At 44.9% G+C, this 19,542-nt stretch overlaps 1 protein-coding gene across 3 annotated transcripts in view; it reads left to right on the top strand.

The window, feature by feature from the left end:
• ATG2B (autophagy related 2B) overlaps window positions 1–19,185 on the top strand; it is a 74,343-nt gene extending 55,158 nt beyond the window's left edge. For 2 of the 3 annotated variants that reach the window (XM_060620696.3, XM_060620695.3), the window contains exons 35-42: window positions 4,525–4,603; window positions 4,912–5,119; window positions 8,065–8,134; window positions 8,503–8,585; window positions 9,139–9,260; window positions 9,513–9,667; window positions 10,538–10,687; window positions 14,086–19,185. In XM_060620696.3, coding sequence (XP_060476679.3) covers window positions 4,525–4,603; window positions 4,912–5,119; window positions 8,065–8,134; window positions 8,503–8,585; window positions 9,139–9,260; window positions 9,513–9,667; window positions 10,538–10,687; window positions 14,086–14,316 — 1,098 coding nt within the window. In that variant the 3' untranslated portion in view covers window positions 14,317–19,185. Of the gene's footprint in view, window positions 1–2,118; window positions 3,152–3,378; window positions 4,019–4,524; window positions 4,604–4,911; window positions 5,120–8,064; window positions 8,135–8,502; window positions 8,586–9,138; window positions 9,261–9,512; window positions 9,668–10,537; window positions 10,688–14,085 lie in introns of those variants that run through there. The other variant, XR_014137853.1, reaches the window with a different exon arrangement.
• The last annotated feature ends 357 nt before the right edge of the window (window positions 19,186–19,542 follow it).

Raw genomic sequence — 19,542 nt, 5'->3', positions numbered from 1 at the left:
CGGGCAGGTTCTTTCTCCATGCCTCCGTTTCTTTGCTGGTAAAATCCAAGTAATAGATGTAGCCTCAGTTGTAAAAATGAAGATTGAAGATAGTGAGCGTTAAATATTTAGCTTGGTGCCTGGCGCACGGTGTTAAAGGTCTGTTGTTCTTACTAACCAAAGCACGTGACAACAGAAAATAAATGGAGTTGTTAGAATAGCCTGCTTTTGAAATAACAAAACTGTCCCGTCCCAGCCTACGTTGCTGTGAGCTCAGGTTTGAAGTAGAGAGTATGTGGGAAGCATTATTGGTTTGCTTAAGTAGTAGGGATTGAATAATGGTGACTTATCTAAATAAGTAGCAGATATCTCAGGAATAACGTATCAATATTTATATCATAAAATACAGGCATTTCTCAGAAAAGTCTCGTGAAGCGCAGAAGTTCCCCACGGCTTTACATCAATACCGTTCGCTTCTGAGCTGGGACGGTCCTGCTGATGCGCACTTGAGATTTATGTTCTCTCGTTAGGAGAAGAATATCTTTGCACGCCCGTATTTTAATTTGGTCCATCCATACATTGGCCTGTATTGGAATAGGAATACGATGAAGTATTTATGGGAAGTTTGATCTGTGGAACTCATCAGCCTGAGCAGGAATTTGTGCGAGATGCATCTTTAAAGCATGACTTTGCCAGACTTAGCCCGGTTTCCTTTAATATGCTTTTTTCTTTAATAGTGGGCTTAATTTCTTACTCAGAGCTATAAAGCATTGTGATTTTGAAATGGGAAAATATTAACCGTTGAGAAAACAAATAACTGTTATGGTGTAACTGAGGAGTAGCCGGAAATAATTCCCCAAGATGTGAACCCTAGGAGAACACAGCCATGCTCCCAAGTGTTGGGGAGGGATTCACTGCGCAGACCCCCCCCCCCCCACCTTAGTTCGAGATAGCAAATGGTCATCTGGATAGAAAACCAATTACTCGCATTCTCTGTGTTTTCTTTTGAAAACAAATCGGTTGAATGACTGTGCTTTGAGTAATATTTTTCTCAGCGAACATATCTCTGACTTTATTAACTGGATCAAGTATGAAAGCCACACACTGTTTTCTCACGTTTTCAAAAAGCTGCATTGCCGTTGAAGTTCAGTGCCATTGCTTCCAAAGCTCGGTGTACCCGTAGGGCCGGCAGGATACCAGGCGGAAGGGGTGGTTTTCGTCTGGGGGAGGGTAAGTAGATGACGACGGTCGTGTAAGTAGGCAGTTTGGGATCTGAAATATGAAGAGGCCAGATTGCCTGACTCTCCTAGTCTGGGATCCATTTCAGTGTCTCACTGCCTGGAAATCTGCATAGGGAAGACATGCTTATTAACCCCAGATCATCTGCTGGATGCCAGCCTTGTCCCAGCTTCTGTGCTAAGATGTTGGAGATACGAAGCTAGGCAAACACCCATCCTCAAAGACCTCTCTACGAGGCGGTGGGGGTGGGGGGAGGACCACCATAAAACAGAGGACTTTTTGAACACCCTGTGGTGAGTACAAGTGGTAAAGATAGGCAGAGCATGTTACACCCCAGCAGAAAGGGCTCCTTAGCCGTCTGGGAGTTTAGAAGAGTGTGGAGGGTAATCAGGAAAGGCTTTCTGGAGGAGGTGACACTTGAGGTGGGTCTTAAGGAATGCAGTGGAGTTAGTCACACGAAGCTTTTTGTAAAGGCATCGAGGGTCTAGTTCAGGGTGTGAGAGGACGTGTGAGGCCATTCTGGTAAGGTGAGTTTGTGCTTGGCTGAGGTTGGAAACGGTGAATACGTGGCAGGGCCAGTTTGCATATTGGTGGGTTTTTTTAGCATCATTGCTTGGTTGCCTGAGTATGACATGACAATTAATTATTTTAACACTTTAAGTCATATTGTACTATTAATGTCTTGTATCATAGGACGTTAAAGCTAGAATAACTGTAGTCTGTTTGCAAAAATAATAAACCAAGTTTTTTTTAAACTTTTAAGAAATTGATTGTATGGAGGTATAATCTGCATACAGTAAAGTGCCAGGATGTTAGGTGTACCGTTGGAGCTTGACTAAGATACACACGTGAGTAACTACTACACCAGTTGAAACAGAGCACATTTTCTGTTCCCTTCAGAGTCCCCCGGGCCCCTTTGCAGTCGGTCTCCACCAGTAGCCATTGACCTCCTTCCCGTCCCCGCGGGTCAGCCTTCCTGTCCCACTACTTCGTGTGAGTGGAAATGTATTTGGCTTCCCTTGCCACGCGCTCCCTCTGTGCTGAGGCAGGTCTGTTCATTTCTGTTCAGTCTGTTCCCCTTTATTGCCGAGTACGGACCTCACCGTACGGCTGTACCACAGTTTGTGTATCCGTTTACTTACTGATTTACATTTGCGTGGTTTTCTCGGTTTTGGCTCTGATAAATAGAGCTGTTATGAAGTTAGTGTACGAATCTTCTTGTGGATCTGGGTTTCCATTCGTGTTGGGTATTGTAAACAATTTCCAGGTCACGAGGCAGATGTGTGTTTGACTCTTGTGAGAAGCTGCCTGTTCCCCGCAGCAGTTACACCATCGTATGCTCCCGCTGCAGCAGGTGAGAGCTGCCTCTTCTTCACACTCTGGCCAAACTTGGTGTTGTGTGTTGAACTGTCTTATTTGGTGTTCATTGTGGTTATAGTTTGGATTTCCCCTGATGATGGTGCTAAGCATCTCTTCATGTGCTGCTTTGACATTTGTACACTTATTTGTGAAGGGTCTGTTTCTGGCTAGTTTTAAAATCAGGTTTTATCGAGTTGTAAAGAGTAGCATAAATAACAAAATCAAAACTTCTGAGAACATTGAAACGCTGGTGATTAGCACCCCTTTTCTGTTTTGTGCATTTGTAGTAAAAATGGATAAAAGCCGCTGTCTCTGTAGTCTTCCTTTTTTTTAAAAAAAAATGTTTATTTTGAGAGAGAGCGAGAGAGAGAGCACGCAGCACAGGGGAGGGGCAGAGAGAGAGAGTCAGTCCCAAGCAGGCTCTGTGCTGTTAGCACAGAGCACGACGTGAGGCTCAAGCTCAGGATCTGCGAGATCGTGACCTGAGTCGAGGTCAAGAGTCAGATGCTTCACCGACTGAGCCACTCAGGTGCCCCTTTTAGAGCATATTTTTACCTAGAGTTTTCTCTTACTAGTATTTTTTTTTTTTTTCAACGTTTTTTTATTTATTTGTGGGACAGAGAGAGACAGAGCATGAAAGGGGGAGGGACAGAGAGAGGGAGACACAGAATCGGAAGCAGGCTCCAGGCTCTGAGCCATCAGCCCAGAGCCTGACGCGGGGCTCGAACTCACGGACCGTGAGATCGTGACCTGGCTGAAGTCGGACGCTTAACCGACTGCGCCACCCAGGCGCCCCACTAGTATTTTTTTTTTTGAAGGCAGTCATGGAGTCAAAGCATTTATAGTGTTAAAATATCGCCATCTAGTGGTCCAATAATGACAGGTAACATTTAGGTTAACTTTGTTAACATCTAGTTCTCAATACACATATATATTAAATGTGTGTATATATACATACGTGTATCTGCATATTATTATGTAATGTAAATAACAAGTTATATACGTGTGTAAAGCATAATAAAATAATGAACAAATCATGAACCGACTACCCTACTGCAGAACCAGAATATTTCCATAAGTAGCTGCGTATTCTTCAGCCCCATCCTTCAGTCTCCCATATGCCATGTTACCTAGGAAAATACCTTTCTAACTTCCATCATTTATACTTCTGGTGAATGTGGTTACTAGTTGATCAGATCCCTTGGAATTACCAAACTTTTGGTATGCCACCAAATATTGTGCCCTGTAATTGACTGTCACATCACTTTTTCTGGTGCGATATTAACGTGCTATATTTATTTAGGATTTTTCCAAAGGCAAGGGAAGAATTAGAAAGAAGAGGCTCAGGCATTTCATTTTCATATTTTCCAAAATGGATTTGTTGGCTTGAGGGAGGGAGGTAAAATGCGGCTGCTAATAATGGGCAAATACGGTTTATTCAGATGACATCAAGACAGGCCTGTGCATTTTTGTTCCTATGTAATTTCAGAAGAGACCGTACTGACTGGGCTTACTGATTCTGAGTGCCCTGTTCCAGGAAGAACGCGTATTAAGGCAGCATAACATGGCGGTAAAGGCAACGTTAAGACAGTGAGAACTTGAGCGGCACCAGCTGTTGCTCGTGTCGGTATTACCACCACCGCCGGTTTGCGGTGAGAGCTAGTGTTGAAGACCGAGAATGCTGTATTTCCAAGAAAAGTAAAATTCATTTTGATTCCGAAATAGCTATGTAATTTTTAACCCCTCTGTGTCTTAATTTTCACATTTAAGATTTCTCATTTTAAGATTAGATGAGAGAGAGAAGAGGAGCAACGCCTCACACAGTAAAGATTGTAGATGAATAAGAAGTCAAATATGGGACTTTAAGACCCTTTGCTTTTTAGTTTTAGAATCAATCTGCCTTTCCCTTCCCTTCCCTTTGGTTATAATTGCATCTTTTCACTTTAGGATGCCTTGTTCTTCCTGAAGGATTTCTTCACGAGTCTTTCGACAGAAGTAGAGCTTCTCATGGCTCCAGATCCAGAAGGTATTAAATATGTGTAGTTTGAAAATGTCTGTAACAAGTGCTTGGATTGATTTGTTCTGAAGCCTATTTGAGAGTGTATTTCCAGTCTTCATTCCAATTTATAGAAGTGTGTTTTGTGTGTGTTTTTCATATTTCGCGAACGTAGTATATGTGAAAGTGACATCTTAAAAGGTGGAAGTCCGTTTTCTCTGTAGCGGTAATTGTGTTTATTAAGTGAAACATAGCAACACAAGTTACAGCTACCTGGATTTTAAGCGGGTGCTCTGAAGAAGCACAACGGATCTTCAATGTGCACGTTACCTTTGCAGTTAAGAAGTCTCCTGGAGCGGATGTCACCTGCAGTTTGCCGAGGCATTTAAGCACCTCAAAGGAGCCAAATCTCGTTCTTTCTTTCCCTGGGCCAAAGCAGCCCTCCCAGAACACCAGTGTCAGCTCCGTGGAAGTGGTTAACAGGGAGGAACAGAAGGACTTCTCAGCTGAAGAAGCAGCAGTTAGTGATCAGCCTGTGTTTTTTAGGTAAATCACTTAATTTGGATAACAAGTAAAGCTATTTTAGACTTTCGAAGGTTTATTATTATTATTTTTTTTAATGCTTATTTCAAGAGAGGGTGCGAAAGCCAGGCTGGTGGGGGTGCGGCAGAAAGAGAGGGAGGGAGGGAGAATCTCAAGCAAACTCTGTGTTGTCAGTGCGGAGCCCGATATGGGGCTCAAACCCACGAACCATGAGATCATGACCTGAGCCAAAATCAAGAGTCGTACGCTCAACCGACTGAGCGCCCCGCCCGCCTCCCCCCGTACCCGCCCCGTCCCTCCCCGTGTCCCCCCCCCCCCACCACCGCCAGGTGCCCCTGCAGGTTGTTCTCGAATGTGTTTGTGTACCACTCCCTAATCGTGAGATTACGCCAGCTTTTCTGTGCCTGCCAGACCGTCGACTGGTGTGTTTATTTACAGGCGGGCCTCGCGCATCCCGCACCCCTTGATTACACACAGCAGCCCTGGCTCAGGAGCCCTTCCTCCTGATCTTTTCTGGAGCAGGAGTGTCCTTTCCCTCTTAGCTGCCGCTTCCCCCTCCTCGGCCCTCTTCCCAGCCCCTGTGATGGCGTATTTGCACCTCCTCAAACATGGTGTCCTTTACACACCCTGGCTTCCTGCGCTTCCTCCTCCCACGTGAGAACTTTCTGCGGTTTTCCGTCTGCCCTTCCCCGGCACTGTCCTGTCTCTCCTGACCCTTCGCTCCCCAGCTCAGTCGGCACTGTCAGGAAAGCCCGGTCCCCTGCGCAGCCGCCGTCTGCTGGAGTTACTGCCCCACGGCCCAGCCAGCCGCTCGCACGTTGCAGTTTGGCCTTCGCTTCCTGACCCGTTCGTTCTCCCCGTCTTCCTTCTTTCCCAGCCCTTGATGGTGGGCGTGGAGCCTTGGCTCTTTGGAAGGAGCGAGGATGATGACCAGGCCACCTGTGTTGTGAGGGACTGTCAGCTACTCCCCTCGTTTTCTGTACTCCTGCTGACATCGATGGTCCCCAAGTTCTGTCATTCCACATGGACTTTAGGTTACACTTTGGCTATGGCTCAAAGCAGGCAGTGTAACTATTTTAAAGTGCTTTCATGTTTTATATATCTTCTGTACTCTAGGAACTAGGGAAAAAAATAACCGAATATGAGAATTGGAAAGATCCTGGGAGAGATGATCTCTGGTGGTTCCAGACCTTTCACCATGAAAGAAGGATCTCTTTTATTTTGTTTCTACCAAGAAATTGTGTACCCGAAGTAATCATTTGAATACCGGTTTGTTTTTTGTGAACACTGGATAACCGGTCCAAAAGAAATTGAATTGTTAACAGTTCTGGCCTAAAAGCAAAGAGGTTGGATGCTTTTTATTTAGTCAGCTTGTGTCGCCTTACTTACTTAAGCAAATGTTTATTTTTATCATTAGACTATTTAAAATTGCTTACAGAATTCTGTGTATACACTCAAAAGCTCCTAGAGGGCCTAGGACCCTGGGGTGGTAGTTAGTGATATAACCCAGATTTCTCCCTTCATAGACAAGGAAGTTAATGCCCAGAGAAGTGAGTTGACTTGCTCAAGACCACACAGTTAGTGGCCAAGTCAAGACCAGAACACAGGTCTTCATCCCAAATCCAGTGCGTTTTCTAAGTGATGGCCTAATAGCTCCCCCTCCCCCAACCATTCCATAATACTTACTGAGCTCTTGCTCTGTGTATGCCAGCTCTTGTCCTAGGCACAGTGAACAAAGTAGAGAAAAATCCCTATACAGTTGACATTACGAGTAAATAAAATAGATGATTTGTCATATTCTGTGCCGTGGGGAAGAAAGTGCGGACGGAGGAGGCCGGCGTCAAGGGGCTGTTGCCGAGAAAACCAAATGGAGATGTGTATTTGGAAGACGGGGGATGACCTGGGGTGCCAGGCTCCTTGTAGTGACTGGTGGAAACACAGCACTCCCGTTTTACTGTGGGTTAAACTGGGCTTTTGTGGAATGGCTTAGGATATAAATGCAAACATTAACTCTGTAGAAAAATTGTGTTTCAAGTCCAATGTGCAGTCCAGCTTGGGGAAGTCCGCTTCTTCTGTTTGAGGTATACCATCGGTATATAATTATGACTTCATTGTCACAGAACTCCCAGTGTCTGTATGTTGATACCCTGTTTATCAGCATTAATTTCAAGAATGCTCACTAAAATCCACCAGTGTAGGTAGCATTTTAAAAATTTAGTGACTTGGGGTGCTTGGGTGGCTCGGTTGGTTGAGCGTCCCGACTCTTCATTTCGGTTCACGTCATGATCTCAGGGTCGTGCGATCGAGCACCCTGTCGGGCTCTCGGCAAGCGTGGAGCCTGCTTGACATTCTCTCTCTGCCCCTTTCCCCTGCTCCGCTCTGTCTAAAATAAAAAGTAAAAAATAAAAAAAAATTTACTGACAAAGATGTTTAGGTTCAGAGTTTAAGTTCCTTGCCCACGACCGCATCACATATAACTGGTAAAACTGGAATTCGTGGCTGGGTTTTCTGGCACTTTCTGCTTCACCATGGAGCTTAAATCCCTTACCTCTTCTCTTTTTTTTACTTCTTGGTAATGATTATATCATTTGGTTTAATCTTGAAGGTTGCTTTTATCAGTTTGTTCCCTGTATAAATGGAGAATATCTGCCAGAATGAATTTTTCTAAAGTGAACATTATTTAGTAAACTAGGAAAAGATTTTTGTGAGGAAAATTTAAGTAAATCTAATGTAGAATATGATAAACATCAGTTAAGTTGTTATATTACATATTACCTTAAGAAAAGGTAGAGCTAAAAAACATTCCCCTTTATTTAGGCTTTCAGATAATTATATCCCCATCATTTTGTGGCTTCGTTTTTTATTCTCCAATTGAATAAATTTAACTTCTATCTAATTTCAGCTGTTAGTACTTTCGAATATAAATAACTCCCTTTCTCTGTCTTTAGAGAATTTAGATTCACATCAGAAGTTCCTATTCGACTTGATTATCACGGCAAACACGTGTCAATGGATCAGGTTTGGAAACTTTGTATAAATATACTCCACAAAATTATCTCCTTTGTTTTTTTGTTTTCTAATTATCTCTTTGTTTTTCTTTGTTAGGAGTTAATTTTTAAACCTTTCCTGTCATAGTTTATGTGTGTTTGAAATGATGTGCAAGATTTTAAAATTCTGGTTTTAAAGTAAACGTCATTTAAGAACCCATGAGTACAGTTGTTGTAAGTTGTGTCATATGTCCTATTAAGTGTGTATTATTTTGTCGTAAATATTTTAAGTGTTCTAGCTTTATTCGTGAATGAATGTTACTTTGCTTTTCCCCAGTAGCAACTGTTTTACATGTGAGGTCTCTCAATCTACACATCAATCCGTTTTAAATCCTAAAGGGCACGCTAGCGGGGATCCTGATCGGTCTGGCCCAGTTAAACTGCTCCGAACTGAAGCTGAAGCGCCTCTTCTACCGGCACGGGTAGGTTCATTCGGTACATGATTCGGTACATGAGGATTTAGTATAGTTAGTGTACAACAAATTGAATGCTGAGTTTTCTTAAATAATTTAATTGCTTTCCAGTATTGTCTGCAGAGAGCTCGTTTTTAGAGGACGCTTCCCAGTTAGGGGCTACTTTTTATTCTGAGAGAGTACTAGTAGTTTGGACAGAGGAGGATTTTTCAAAAACAGCTATAGTTATTTTTAAATAATTTCCCAAAGTTGTAAATCAGTTTATTTAGCAAAAAGACTGGAAATTCATAGCGTGATGGCTCTTAGTAGCTGGGAGCCCTGTAGCAATTTATAGACATTGAATTAACCTGATGCCAGAATAAAATTAATCCCTGGATGCTCAAGAAATAAGAGCAGTGGAAGAACACACTTCTACTGGTTACCTAGGCCTCATAGAAATTACTGATGTTAAACCAGATTATACGTGTGTCCATACATCCGTGTGTAATATATTCAGACTGAATGTCTACAATATCTGAACCTGCAAATCTCTTTTCTGTACACTAATAGTCATTTGCTCTAGCTTGCTAGGTGTTGACAAATTGTTTTCGTATGCCATCACCGAATGGCTCACGGACATTAAGAAGAACCAGCTACCGGGGATCTTGGGAGGCGTTGGGCCTATGCACTCTCTAGTACAATTAGGTGAGTTTTCTTTTTTAATCAAAAGATGATTTCTTTTGCCTGATCTGTGATTCTTAACCCTCTTGGAGTTCGTGGATGCCTCTGAGAGTCCTTGTGCGGACCATCTTTCTAGAAAATTCACATGCGTGGTCATGCACACCTGTAAGAACACTTGGCCTCCCGTTTCAGGTTAAAAACCCCAGGGTGAGAGTGATGGCAGAGACCCGGGCTCCATCACTCCTCCTGATTTCCCTGTATCGACTGTCGTTCTAGTGCAAGGCCTGAAGGACTTGGTCTGGTTACCCATCGAGCAGTACCGGAAGGACGGGCGCATCGTCCGAGGGTTTCAGAGAGGCGCCGCCTCCTTTGGCACTTCCACAGCGATGGCTGCTCTGGAACTCACAAACAGAATGGTTCAGACCATACAGGTATCTCCCCACAGCCTGCCTTCCTCTGTACAGAGAGGAGGACTTATTGTAAAATGGTTGGGGTTCTTTTTTGTTTGTTTTTAAAATGATATTGTGAAACTATACAAAATGCTGGAGTAGGTATTTTATTTATGATGAGTTAATTTTTCATTTTTTTATTGCTTAGCTTTCCGGTGTTAAATAATTAGTAGAATAAAGAAGTGGAATGCAGTGTCAAATTTGTTTGCCTGTTTCAGTTAAATTATGACCTTTAAGTTAGTCGAGGATTTATTTTGCCTCCTTTATATGAAAAGATCATAGCTAAACGTAAAGAAATCATTGCAGATCAAATAGCAGATGTATTAAGGTTTGTTGCATTAAGTATTGAGCTCTAGCTGACCTTGTCTGGTTGTTCACAGACAGGGCATTCTTGAGTAGCCTGGTAACATGGAGAGTGTTCTCCGAGGACAGAGGAGCCACTGAAAAAGTCTGATCAATCCAGATATTAATTTTTTTTGACGTTTATTTTTGAGAGAGAGAGAGACAGCAGGAGCAGGGGAGGGGCAGAGACAGAGGGAGACACGGAGTCCGAACCAGGCTCCAGGCTCTGAGCTGTCAGCGCAGAGCCTGACGCAGGACTTGAACCCACAAGCCGTGAGATCATGACTGAGCCGAAGGCGGACGCTTAACCGACTGAGCCACCCAGGCGTCCCCTAGGAATTAATTCTTAATGTGCCCTTTCATGTTCTTGTTTTTTTTTGTAAAGCACTCAGCCCCTGCAGAAGTGCCTGTGTTAGAGCCTGTGGGTCCCTGTGTTCTTTTGGCCAAGTACATCATTGGGGCGTGTGCAGACTTTTCCTCTGATTCATTCTTTCTGATAAAATGATCCAGGCAGCAGCAGAGACTGCTTATGACATGGTGTCTCCTGGGACCCTTTCTATCGAGCCCAAGAAGATCAAAAGGTTTCCTCATCACCGCCTGGCCCACCAGCCAGTGGACCTGCGGGAAGGTGTGGCCAAGGCCTACAGTGTTGTGAAAGAGGTGAGTGGTATTTGAGAGGATGAGGCGGAAGCAGCTGGCATGCTTTCCTGGCTTTTGTCTAACGAGCGTTCCATGGTTGGGATTTGTTCCTGACAATCCCTGAGAGTGGACTTCGAATTGCTCCCAGTAGCGAGTGCAGATATCTGCATGAGGTCAGAGACTGGGGCCACGTAGTGATGGGCTCACAAGAGGGGTCATGATCCAGAGGAAAGACCGATTCTCCTTACGTGCAGAAGCCGGCTGGGTCACGGAGACCAGCGCGTGCCCTCCGCAGCCGGCTGTGACACGGGAGTCACACTGCGCTGTAGTTGCTCAGCTTTGTTGAGAAGTGCAGCTTTTACAGCTTTTCAGGTGAGCCGCTCACTCTCGTCCCGATCCCATGCCTCCACTGTCCTGAAGGCGGTACGTGGTTTTTTGTACACGTTTTTGCAGTTTTATCATGTATGTATTCCTGAGCAACACGTACTGTTGTTTATATTTTGAAAGTCGCCATAAATGGCATCACCGTGTATGTATCGCTGTGTAACGTCTGCCTTTCAAGATCGATCCATGTTGGTATGTGTACATTTAATTTAAACTGTCTTACAGCATTTTACTGTATGACCGTATTTCCCTGTTGGTAGACAGTTGCCATTTTTGCCCTAAAACACTGCTTTAGGGGCGCCTGGGTGGCTCAGTCGGTTAAGCATCCGACTTCGGCTCAGGTCATGATCTCGCGGTCCGTGAGTTCGAGCCCCGCGTCGGGCTCTGTGCTGACAGCTCAGAGCCTGGAGCCTGTTTCGGATTCTGTGTCTCGCTCTCTCTCTGACCCTCCCCCGTTCATGCTTTCTCTCCCTGTCTCAAAAATAAATAAATGTTAAAAAAATAAAAATAAAAAAATAAAACACTGCTTTAGGAATGTTCATGTAAACGTCCCTTTATTTGTGCAAGAGGTTATGTGTAGCTGTTCGAATCCTGACCCTTATTAAGTATTGCCAAATTGCAGTTTAGTTGCACCAGTGAATCCCGGTTCTTTATGGGCCTTGTTGGGGACATTCTTTTTAATATGACATGAAGTTTGAGGTTGTTGTACTCATGATGCATATATTAGGATTTCATTAAAGATCTTTTTTTCCCATCATATTCGGACAGGCACAGGTGCCTAGGACGGTCTTTTCCCTGACAAAGTAGCCTCTGGTCCCGAACAGTCGGATGACCACTGAGGTAGGGCCCCCAGGACATGTATTAGTGGAATAAGTAAGACCACTTGCCTTTCTTAAGAGGAGATTCATTTGGGAGAATAGAGAGAATTACTGGTCAGACCTGTTCCTGCAGATATCAGGATGGGCTAGTTATCTAACATGTAGTCATGTTAGAAATCAGGTTTGTAAAATGATTCTGGGGTTCAAGGCCTAGTGGGGGCCGTTGAAAGCCAGATGTAATGGCACTTGGCTATGGGGCACTTTACAGTTTACACAAAGCTTGACCAACTTAATCTGTGTTCATTAAAAAAAATATTTATGTGCTTACTTTGTCCCAGCTGTATAGCGACCATCAAAGGTAGGTGGCGTTCCTTGCTCAGCCCTGAGGACCGGCTCTGTGGGAACAGCTCCCCAGTGGAACAGGGCAGGTCAGAGTGGGTCAGGATTGGAACCTGGGTGTTCGGCTCTGCCACGTCCTCTTCTTTCTCTCAAACTGTCAGGATGAGACTGGGGGAGGGAGGGTGTGAACAGTGAGCACCCTGTAGACGGATCTCAATTCTGTGTTAAAAACTTTTTAAATAGAGGCACCTACATGGCGATAAACGCGTCTTTTCCCTTTTAGATGTTAGTAACTCAAAGATTGAGAGAACACACCCCGTGTATTTCACAGAAAGGCTGCTCCTCTAGATCCGGGCTCTGCGCACCATAGCCTGTAGGGCAGATCTGGCCCCGGCCCGTTTTTGGGTGGACCTTCTAGCTCAGGGTTATTTTTACAATTTTGAAGGATCGTAAAAAGAAGACAAAAAGAAAAAGCATGTACGGTAGAGACTGTGTGGCCCACAAACATTTGCCTTCTGGCCCTTTCCCGAGGAAGTCGGCCGACCCCGGCTTACGTACCTCCCCCTCGCGGGAGGCAGGTAGCTGTGATGAGGGCGGGGGTGGTGGTGGTGACCCGGAACACGCTTAGTGAATACGCGGTTCCTGCCGTGCTGGTGTCGTTAGGCGCGTCGTGGCATTTAATCTCGACAGTCCCCACACCGTGGAAATTCCCCATCGGAAGGACTTGAAGGCAGCGCCTAAGTGCCGGAGCTGAGATGGAATTTACTTCTGTTGTCTCCACACTTGCTGGTGGGGCTTGCCGGGTGACGTCAGCTAGTACCCGGAGGGGGGCCGAGGGAGGAGCGGGGAGGTGGTGGGGCGAATGGATAAACGGAGCCTTTTCTCTCTTGTATGTACTAGATGGTTGTAAAAAATGGCACTTAGATGGTTGGTTTTTTGTTTTTGTTTTTTCTTCTTCTGTACTTTCCCTTCTCCGGTGTTCCATGCTTTTGCCTGCTGTGGCGGGTGGGAGGGGTACTCTTGCTCGCCCGTCAGAGTGATGGCAGGATTCTGGGTTAAGACAGCTTCCTTGATTTCCCCGGAGAGCCCGCAGTTCCTTGCGCTGTGCCCCTCCTGAAACGGCCACACCGGAACAGGGACTTGTGTCCCCTGCAGGGAGGGGTCCGGAGTTAGACAAGTCAAAAGTCATGCCTGAATTTTACCAGCTCGGTTTGGTCAACACCTTTACATATTCAGCTTTAAAGGTTAACAGTCATTATATTTTAATGTTACACAGTTAGAAGAGGAAAACATGCTACAGAAAATTATTAAACATGTTCCTGCTTTATGTTCTCAGATTTTTTTCTGTTTAACCCAGTAAGATGTTGTATTTCGCCTTTTCTCTTAAGTGCATGTTCCATGGTTATATTTTCTAGTAAATAGACGATAATTTAAAACAAATTAAGTAATTTTCTGGAGTTTCATAGAATTAGGTTTTCTTGTTATGGTTGGATCGGAAGAACTATCACCATATTTCTTTTGAGATTATGTTATTCCGGAAGCTTTGTTTGCTAAGTTTGATTTAACTAGAGTGATTAATAGTGCCAGGAGGGCTCCTCTTGGATCATTAAATATTTCTTTAAGCTTCCCTATGTGAAATTGTAGTTTAGCTGTATTTTTTACACACACGTGTCACAACAAAATACTAAATCATAATAATTGCCTTTTATTTTCCCTTAGAATTTTGTCATTAATATAATTATCCTGGGTTATCTCAAAAGCACGGTGGGTATTTTTTTTGGTCTAGTTGCAAGCATACTGTTGATGAACTCTGCTAAAGCTGTGTACTGCGGGAAAATTTAGAGATTTTTCTGGCCTTCTCTCCTCTCTCCCTCTCAGGGACTTACAGACACGGCTCAGACTATTTACGAAACTGCAGCTCGAGAACACGAGAGCAGAGGGGTCACCGGCGCCGTGGGCGAGGTCCTGCGCCAGATTCCTCCCGCGGTGGTGAAGCCTCTGATCGTTGCCACAGAAGCAACATCAAATGTATTAGGTGGCATGAGAAACCAAATTAGACCAGATGTTCGGCAGGACGAGTCCCAGAAATGGCGCCACGGGGAAGACTGATTTTTCAGACGTGACTCTTCGTGAAGACAGCGCGGGGCGGGGGGGGGGGGGGGGGGGGGGGGGAAACAAGGAGCATAGCGTCCCGTCGGCAGCTTCAGAGGGAACTCATTTAATTTTATTGTGCTCATCTCAGGAACAAAAGCGTTTCTCAGTTGAATAATTTAATATCAAAAAAACACGCAACCAAAAACTTGTGACGTTTCAGGGCTCGTTTGGTACTTGCCTGTAGAAACGTTTGGCGGCTGGCGTCAGAAGTCCTAAGCGTTGGCTGCTGAGTGAGTGAAGCGCTTGCTTTTATCGAAATGGCTACAATTCTCCTTGCTGGAGACGAGAGAGCATTGGAAGCCGCCTGTTACAGTGGAGCGTTCGGAAACCTGTCGCTTTGAAAGGGCCATTTATGTTGCCCCGAGGAGCTGATTTTTCTCAAGGTTGAAAAAGAACCACAGCTTCGAGACTTTCATGGAGAACGAGAGACCGAGGCTCCAGGGAGAGCAAAGCAAATAGGATCTTAATATAAATATCACTGAGGAATAACTAACCTAGTCGGTTGGAGTTAGTGTCCGTGCACTTGAGAACACGATTTCCATTTCCTCAGAAAACCTTTCTGTGGGAGTTTGAGAACGTGAATGTCGCAGACGTGTTCTGTTGTGTTGCACTTTATCTTCTGTGTGTGTGTGCGTGTGCGTGTGCGTTTAGGTTAATACAAGTCGAGATACATTCGTTATGTAATTTACAGATTTTCACAAACTATAAAGAGGAGTAAACTGAGTGTTTTTGGCGAAGGAAGCTAATAACTCAAACGTAATGACTTCCATTTATTTGAAGTGTAAATGAAAATGTGCACTCTATAATGAACTGGGGCCCATATGATTGTTTATATGTTCAGTTTTCAGCAGGGACAGTGCAGGCTTGTTAGGACTGTGTGGAGAGGGAGATTGGAAATGATTTTTACTCTTGTGAAATTAACCAAAAATCCTCCAAATATGCCCTAATCAGCTATTTCGAAGTATACCGTTTTTACTTGGTTAACGATGTACGTTTTGATAACCTGTCAGGAATGAATAAAGTATTTTTATTTAAAGGTAAAATTGTTTTATGCTTCCATGAATATTTTGCTTGTCTTAGAGCATATTTATAGATGCAGTACTAGGATCCATCCCAAGATACCTGGGACACTTTCTCAAAACTGATTTTGGTTCATAGCAAGGAAATCCTTACCTAGGAGTGAGAGGGAAGTTGTCCGCAAGAACTCCATTTTTGACTTTCGGTTGATCTGGCAGAAAGCAAGTGGGGGACTTTGTCCAGTGTTTACAGCTGCATGATGGGACTTCTCGTTTCCCAGAGTGGGGAGACTCACGTCTCGGATGTGAGTTTGGATTTCAGAACTGCTTCTCAGCCAGGGGTTTGAAAAATGATGTGGAATTGATTTCATTCTCTAGGTTCTCTGAACAAGAGGGCAACGTAGACCAAAAATCTGGGCCTTTAACATTGATGAAGGTTGTGTTAAACAGTGTTTAATTTTTATTCTGTTTTCCTTTGTACTGTTGAAAAAACTCAGAGAAGCGCCTGTTTAAGTGTCACGGAACTTTCTTTTACTTTGCGCCTGTAAAATGCAGTCTGTGTAAAATGGGATCCCGAGGAAACACTAGCCACACCCGTTCATCACCACGAAGCCTCAGCCTGCTTTGGGGGCATGTTCCGACCACCCTGCTCACCGACCCCACCATGTTCCAGGTTCCTTAAAACAGAGCATACTGTGTATGTTATCTGTGATGACGAATCAAACAAACTGGATTCAACTTAAAATATAAAAGAGCTTTACATTTTCCGTAGTTACACTGATTATTTAAGTTCAGTTAGATACAGCATAGGGAGAAATAACCATCCTCTTCTTTGTACTGAGTTGTAAATAGACTGGTTTTTCGACACATTCGGTTTATAAATCCTGTTTTGACCTACATCTCCATAACGTATTCTCCACGGCCTGTGTCCTGTGCTCCTGCACCTGCTGTCCACAGCCTCTGTTTGGGAACCGGAAACCTGCCTCAGAAAGGTCCAGTGTCGAGGTTCTGTTCGTTGCCTCTTTAATCCAGATGGTCTTTGCTGGAGATGTTTATGTAGGTCATATCTGAACCCTTCTGCATTATTAAGTATCTTCTATTTTTTCTCTTAAAAAAAAAATGTCTCTTCCAGCTTTTATGTCGCAACGACGCAGTAAGACCGTTGGGCAGGGCCCTTGGGCTGCCAGGTCCGCACTCACTAGGCAGGTGATGTGGCCAAGACATTTGATTTCTCTTCAGTCTCAGCGTCTGCCTGTAAACTAAGGGGGTTTTGGGTGACAGAGCCCAACAGATTTTTGGCTGATGAGGGCGTGTGTGTGCGCGTGTGTGTGAATGGCGGTGTGGGATGTAGCGCTTGATAGAGGGCCCCAGTCCTGCGACACCTCGCGCTGATGGCGCCGAAAGAGAGCGCCCACGGCAGCCGTGGGCTCCCCTAGATCTGGGATCTCTCCCGAGTGCTGCATTTGAGAGGCTGCGGTGGCCGCGTGGTTGACTTTTGAGGTGCGGTTCTGAACGGAGTGGACTGCGTCCGTCTGCTTGGTGCTGCCTGGCGGCCAAACGGGCATCTCCCCAAGGAGTCCAGCGAGCAAGCTTGACCGAGATCCGTCAGCGAGTCTTAGGACAGACAGTGTTCCAGAGACGTGTGAGGACCACTCGGTTAAGACCGCGAAGTCCATGGCGGTACCTTCTCTTGAACGGGGACTGACTTGCACTCCCAGTTGCCCTCTCTGTCCCCAGATTGCTGTTATTTACAAGTAGGACATCCACTTTAAGATTTGCCTTTTAGGATAGACCGAGTGTTTCTTTTAGAGCAGTAAACGTCCATTTTAGCCACGTTTGGGTCCAATTTGGATTCCCGCTTACGCGCACATATTTAACATCGATGTTTTTATAACGCAAAACTCGCTTTAAGAAATCTTTCCAAGCAGCCGTGTGCCTAAAATGGCAAAAAATACTAAACACCGGTGTTTCCTGCCTCCTGCTGTGTGTGTCACTTTTCCAGTAAAGTCCTGTTTACTTTGTAATCGTCCCCTTTTGAAAGCTGTGTTCTGTAGGCTTGGGGCCTCGGTTCAGTTTCTAAGCCGTCTAGACGACTCTGTCTCTCCCGTGCGGGGGCCGCGTGTCCCGGTGTGTTTGGTTCGGGTTCTGTGCGCTGTGCGCACTCTCACCAGAGCGCAGAGACAGCGGGCAGTGTCGGAGTCCGGCAGTTTGCAACGAGAACACTTGCGCTAACTGGCTTCAGGGTTGACAGCTGTGGAGAGCTTCGGGCCTCGACTTGAATCACCGGCCTTTGTTTCCGTTTTCTTACACCTGCATTGGGCGTCTTCCCTCAGAATTGTGGGGAGGAAGCGTGGCAGGGGTCGTGAGCAGTTACTCTGTTTCCCCTCCCATCCTCTTAACCTGCTTGGGACCTTAGGGACCAGGTCGAGAAAGTTCTTTAAGCTCGAAAGGAAGGGACTGTCAAAAACTCGTGACCCTCTTTGTATCTGCAGGTGGATTAGACAAGCCAGCTGATATCAAGTAGAATAAATCAAATACGAATTTGTGAGTCTTAGGTGTTAACGAGGAAGGTTATGTATATAGCGTAGAGTTAATGTAGGGGAAAAAAATCTTTTGTCGAGCAAGCCCATTTCTGCTAGTCTTTTCATATAACAATAGCTGAGTGCTTTGATGCCAATTTAAGTCCCTATCGTCGGGGTCAGCCAGGCACACCGCTCCCCTCAGTAGACTTCATAAACACAGCTGTCATCAGCCCGCTTACGCGGGGAGTATTTTCCTTTCATTGTAGTCTGCACACCGGAGGTAGAGGTGTTCTAACACCATCACGATGGGCTGCTTTGGGGATGAGAAATTTGAGTGCCAACGATTCCCATTTCGAGATGTCAGCAGTTTTCAAAAACATTGGTGTTCGAGATCTTTGCCTCCTGGGCCAACCATGGGCACCTTGGTTTCGAGTGCCCCCTGCTGACGGTCAGGAGGTGGCAGGTGTGACGCTGGCTGGCTCCGTGACCTCTCTCCAGGGCAGTGCGTTGTTGACGTAGCAGCCCCCGCTTTAAGAAATGTGTTTATCTTGCTGTTCGACACGTATTTTGTATATATGAAATGGCAGCTTCTAGTTTCTAGTTGGATTCGTCTTCTCTCGTTTCTATAGAACTCGCCGATCACCCAGGACTGGTTGCTTTTTGATGGTGGAATTTGGAAGGGGCACCAAGTTCGGCTCTTCTGTGAATCCATCCCGACTTCAGAGATTGAATTTAATCTCACCGCAATGTTGTGTACTCGTTGCTAAGTTTCCTAGTTTCCCCTAAAGTAATTTTGGATGTGAGTACTTTAAGAATACCGATGCTGTATGAGTATTTTTGTGGAAATGTAACTTTTTGTCAGTGTGACTGTTGAAAATATTATGAAATGAAGAGAACTCTTGAAGAAAAACATTTACTCTTTGGAGTTTGCTTTAAACACTATTGTCTTTCGCCAAGAACTGTTCCCAAAACCTGTATAAAATACGTTTGGGGGTGGGGTGTAGGTCTGTGTCAGATCCTGTTTACGAGAAACAGTGTTCCTATGATCTGGGTCCTCGCGATAGCAAATCGTGTATCCACCTGCTCTCGGATATGCAGGGCATGTCATTTTAAAATGTGCCACTCCTGCCCCCTTTAGGGCATGAATCACTCTATTATCCCTACAATGTGGACTTGTGGCAAACATAGCTTGCTGTTTTGGTCTTAGGGACCTAGTTAAATACTTGATAAATCTGTTCTATTTGGAGGAACATTTTTAGCTTTATAAAAGAGATATTTTAAAGAAACACTTTGATATGTTTATTTTTGAGACACACACACACACACACACACACACACACACACAGCACAAGCCAGGGAGGGGGAGAGAGAGAGGGAGACAGAATCTGAAGCAGGCTCCAGGCTCCGAGCTGTCAGCACAGAGCCCACGGTGGGGCTCGAACTCATGAACTGTGAGACCATGACCTGAGCCGAAGTCGACACTTAACCGACTGAGCCACCCAGATGTCCTGTTAAACGCTTTTAAAGGCAACGCTTTAAAAGAGGTTTTGATGTGACAGATGTCACTACATCACCATCCACTTTGAGCTGCCAGGGGAAAGTCCCATCATGCTCCACACAGGGCTCTTGTGAAGGAGGGCCGG

This window comes from Panthera onca, chromosome B3 (genome assembly GCF_046562875.1).
Source record: "Panthera onca isolate mPanOnc1 chromosome B3, mPanOnc1 haplotype 2, whole genome shotgun sequence".
Taxonomy (NCBI): domain Eukaryota; kingdom Metazoa; phylum Chordata; class Mammalia; order Carnivora; family Felidae; genus Panthera; species Panthera onca.
This window is presented reverse-complemented; position numbering and strand designations above follow the sequence as displayed.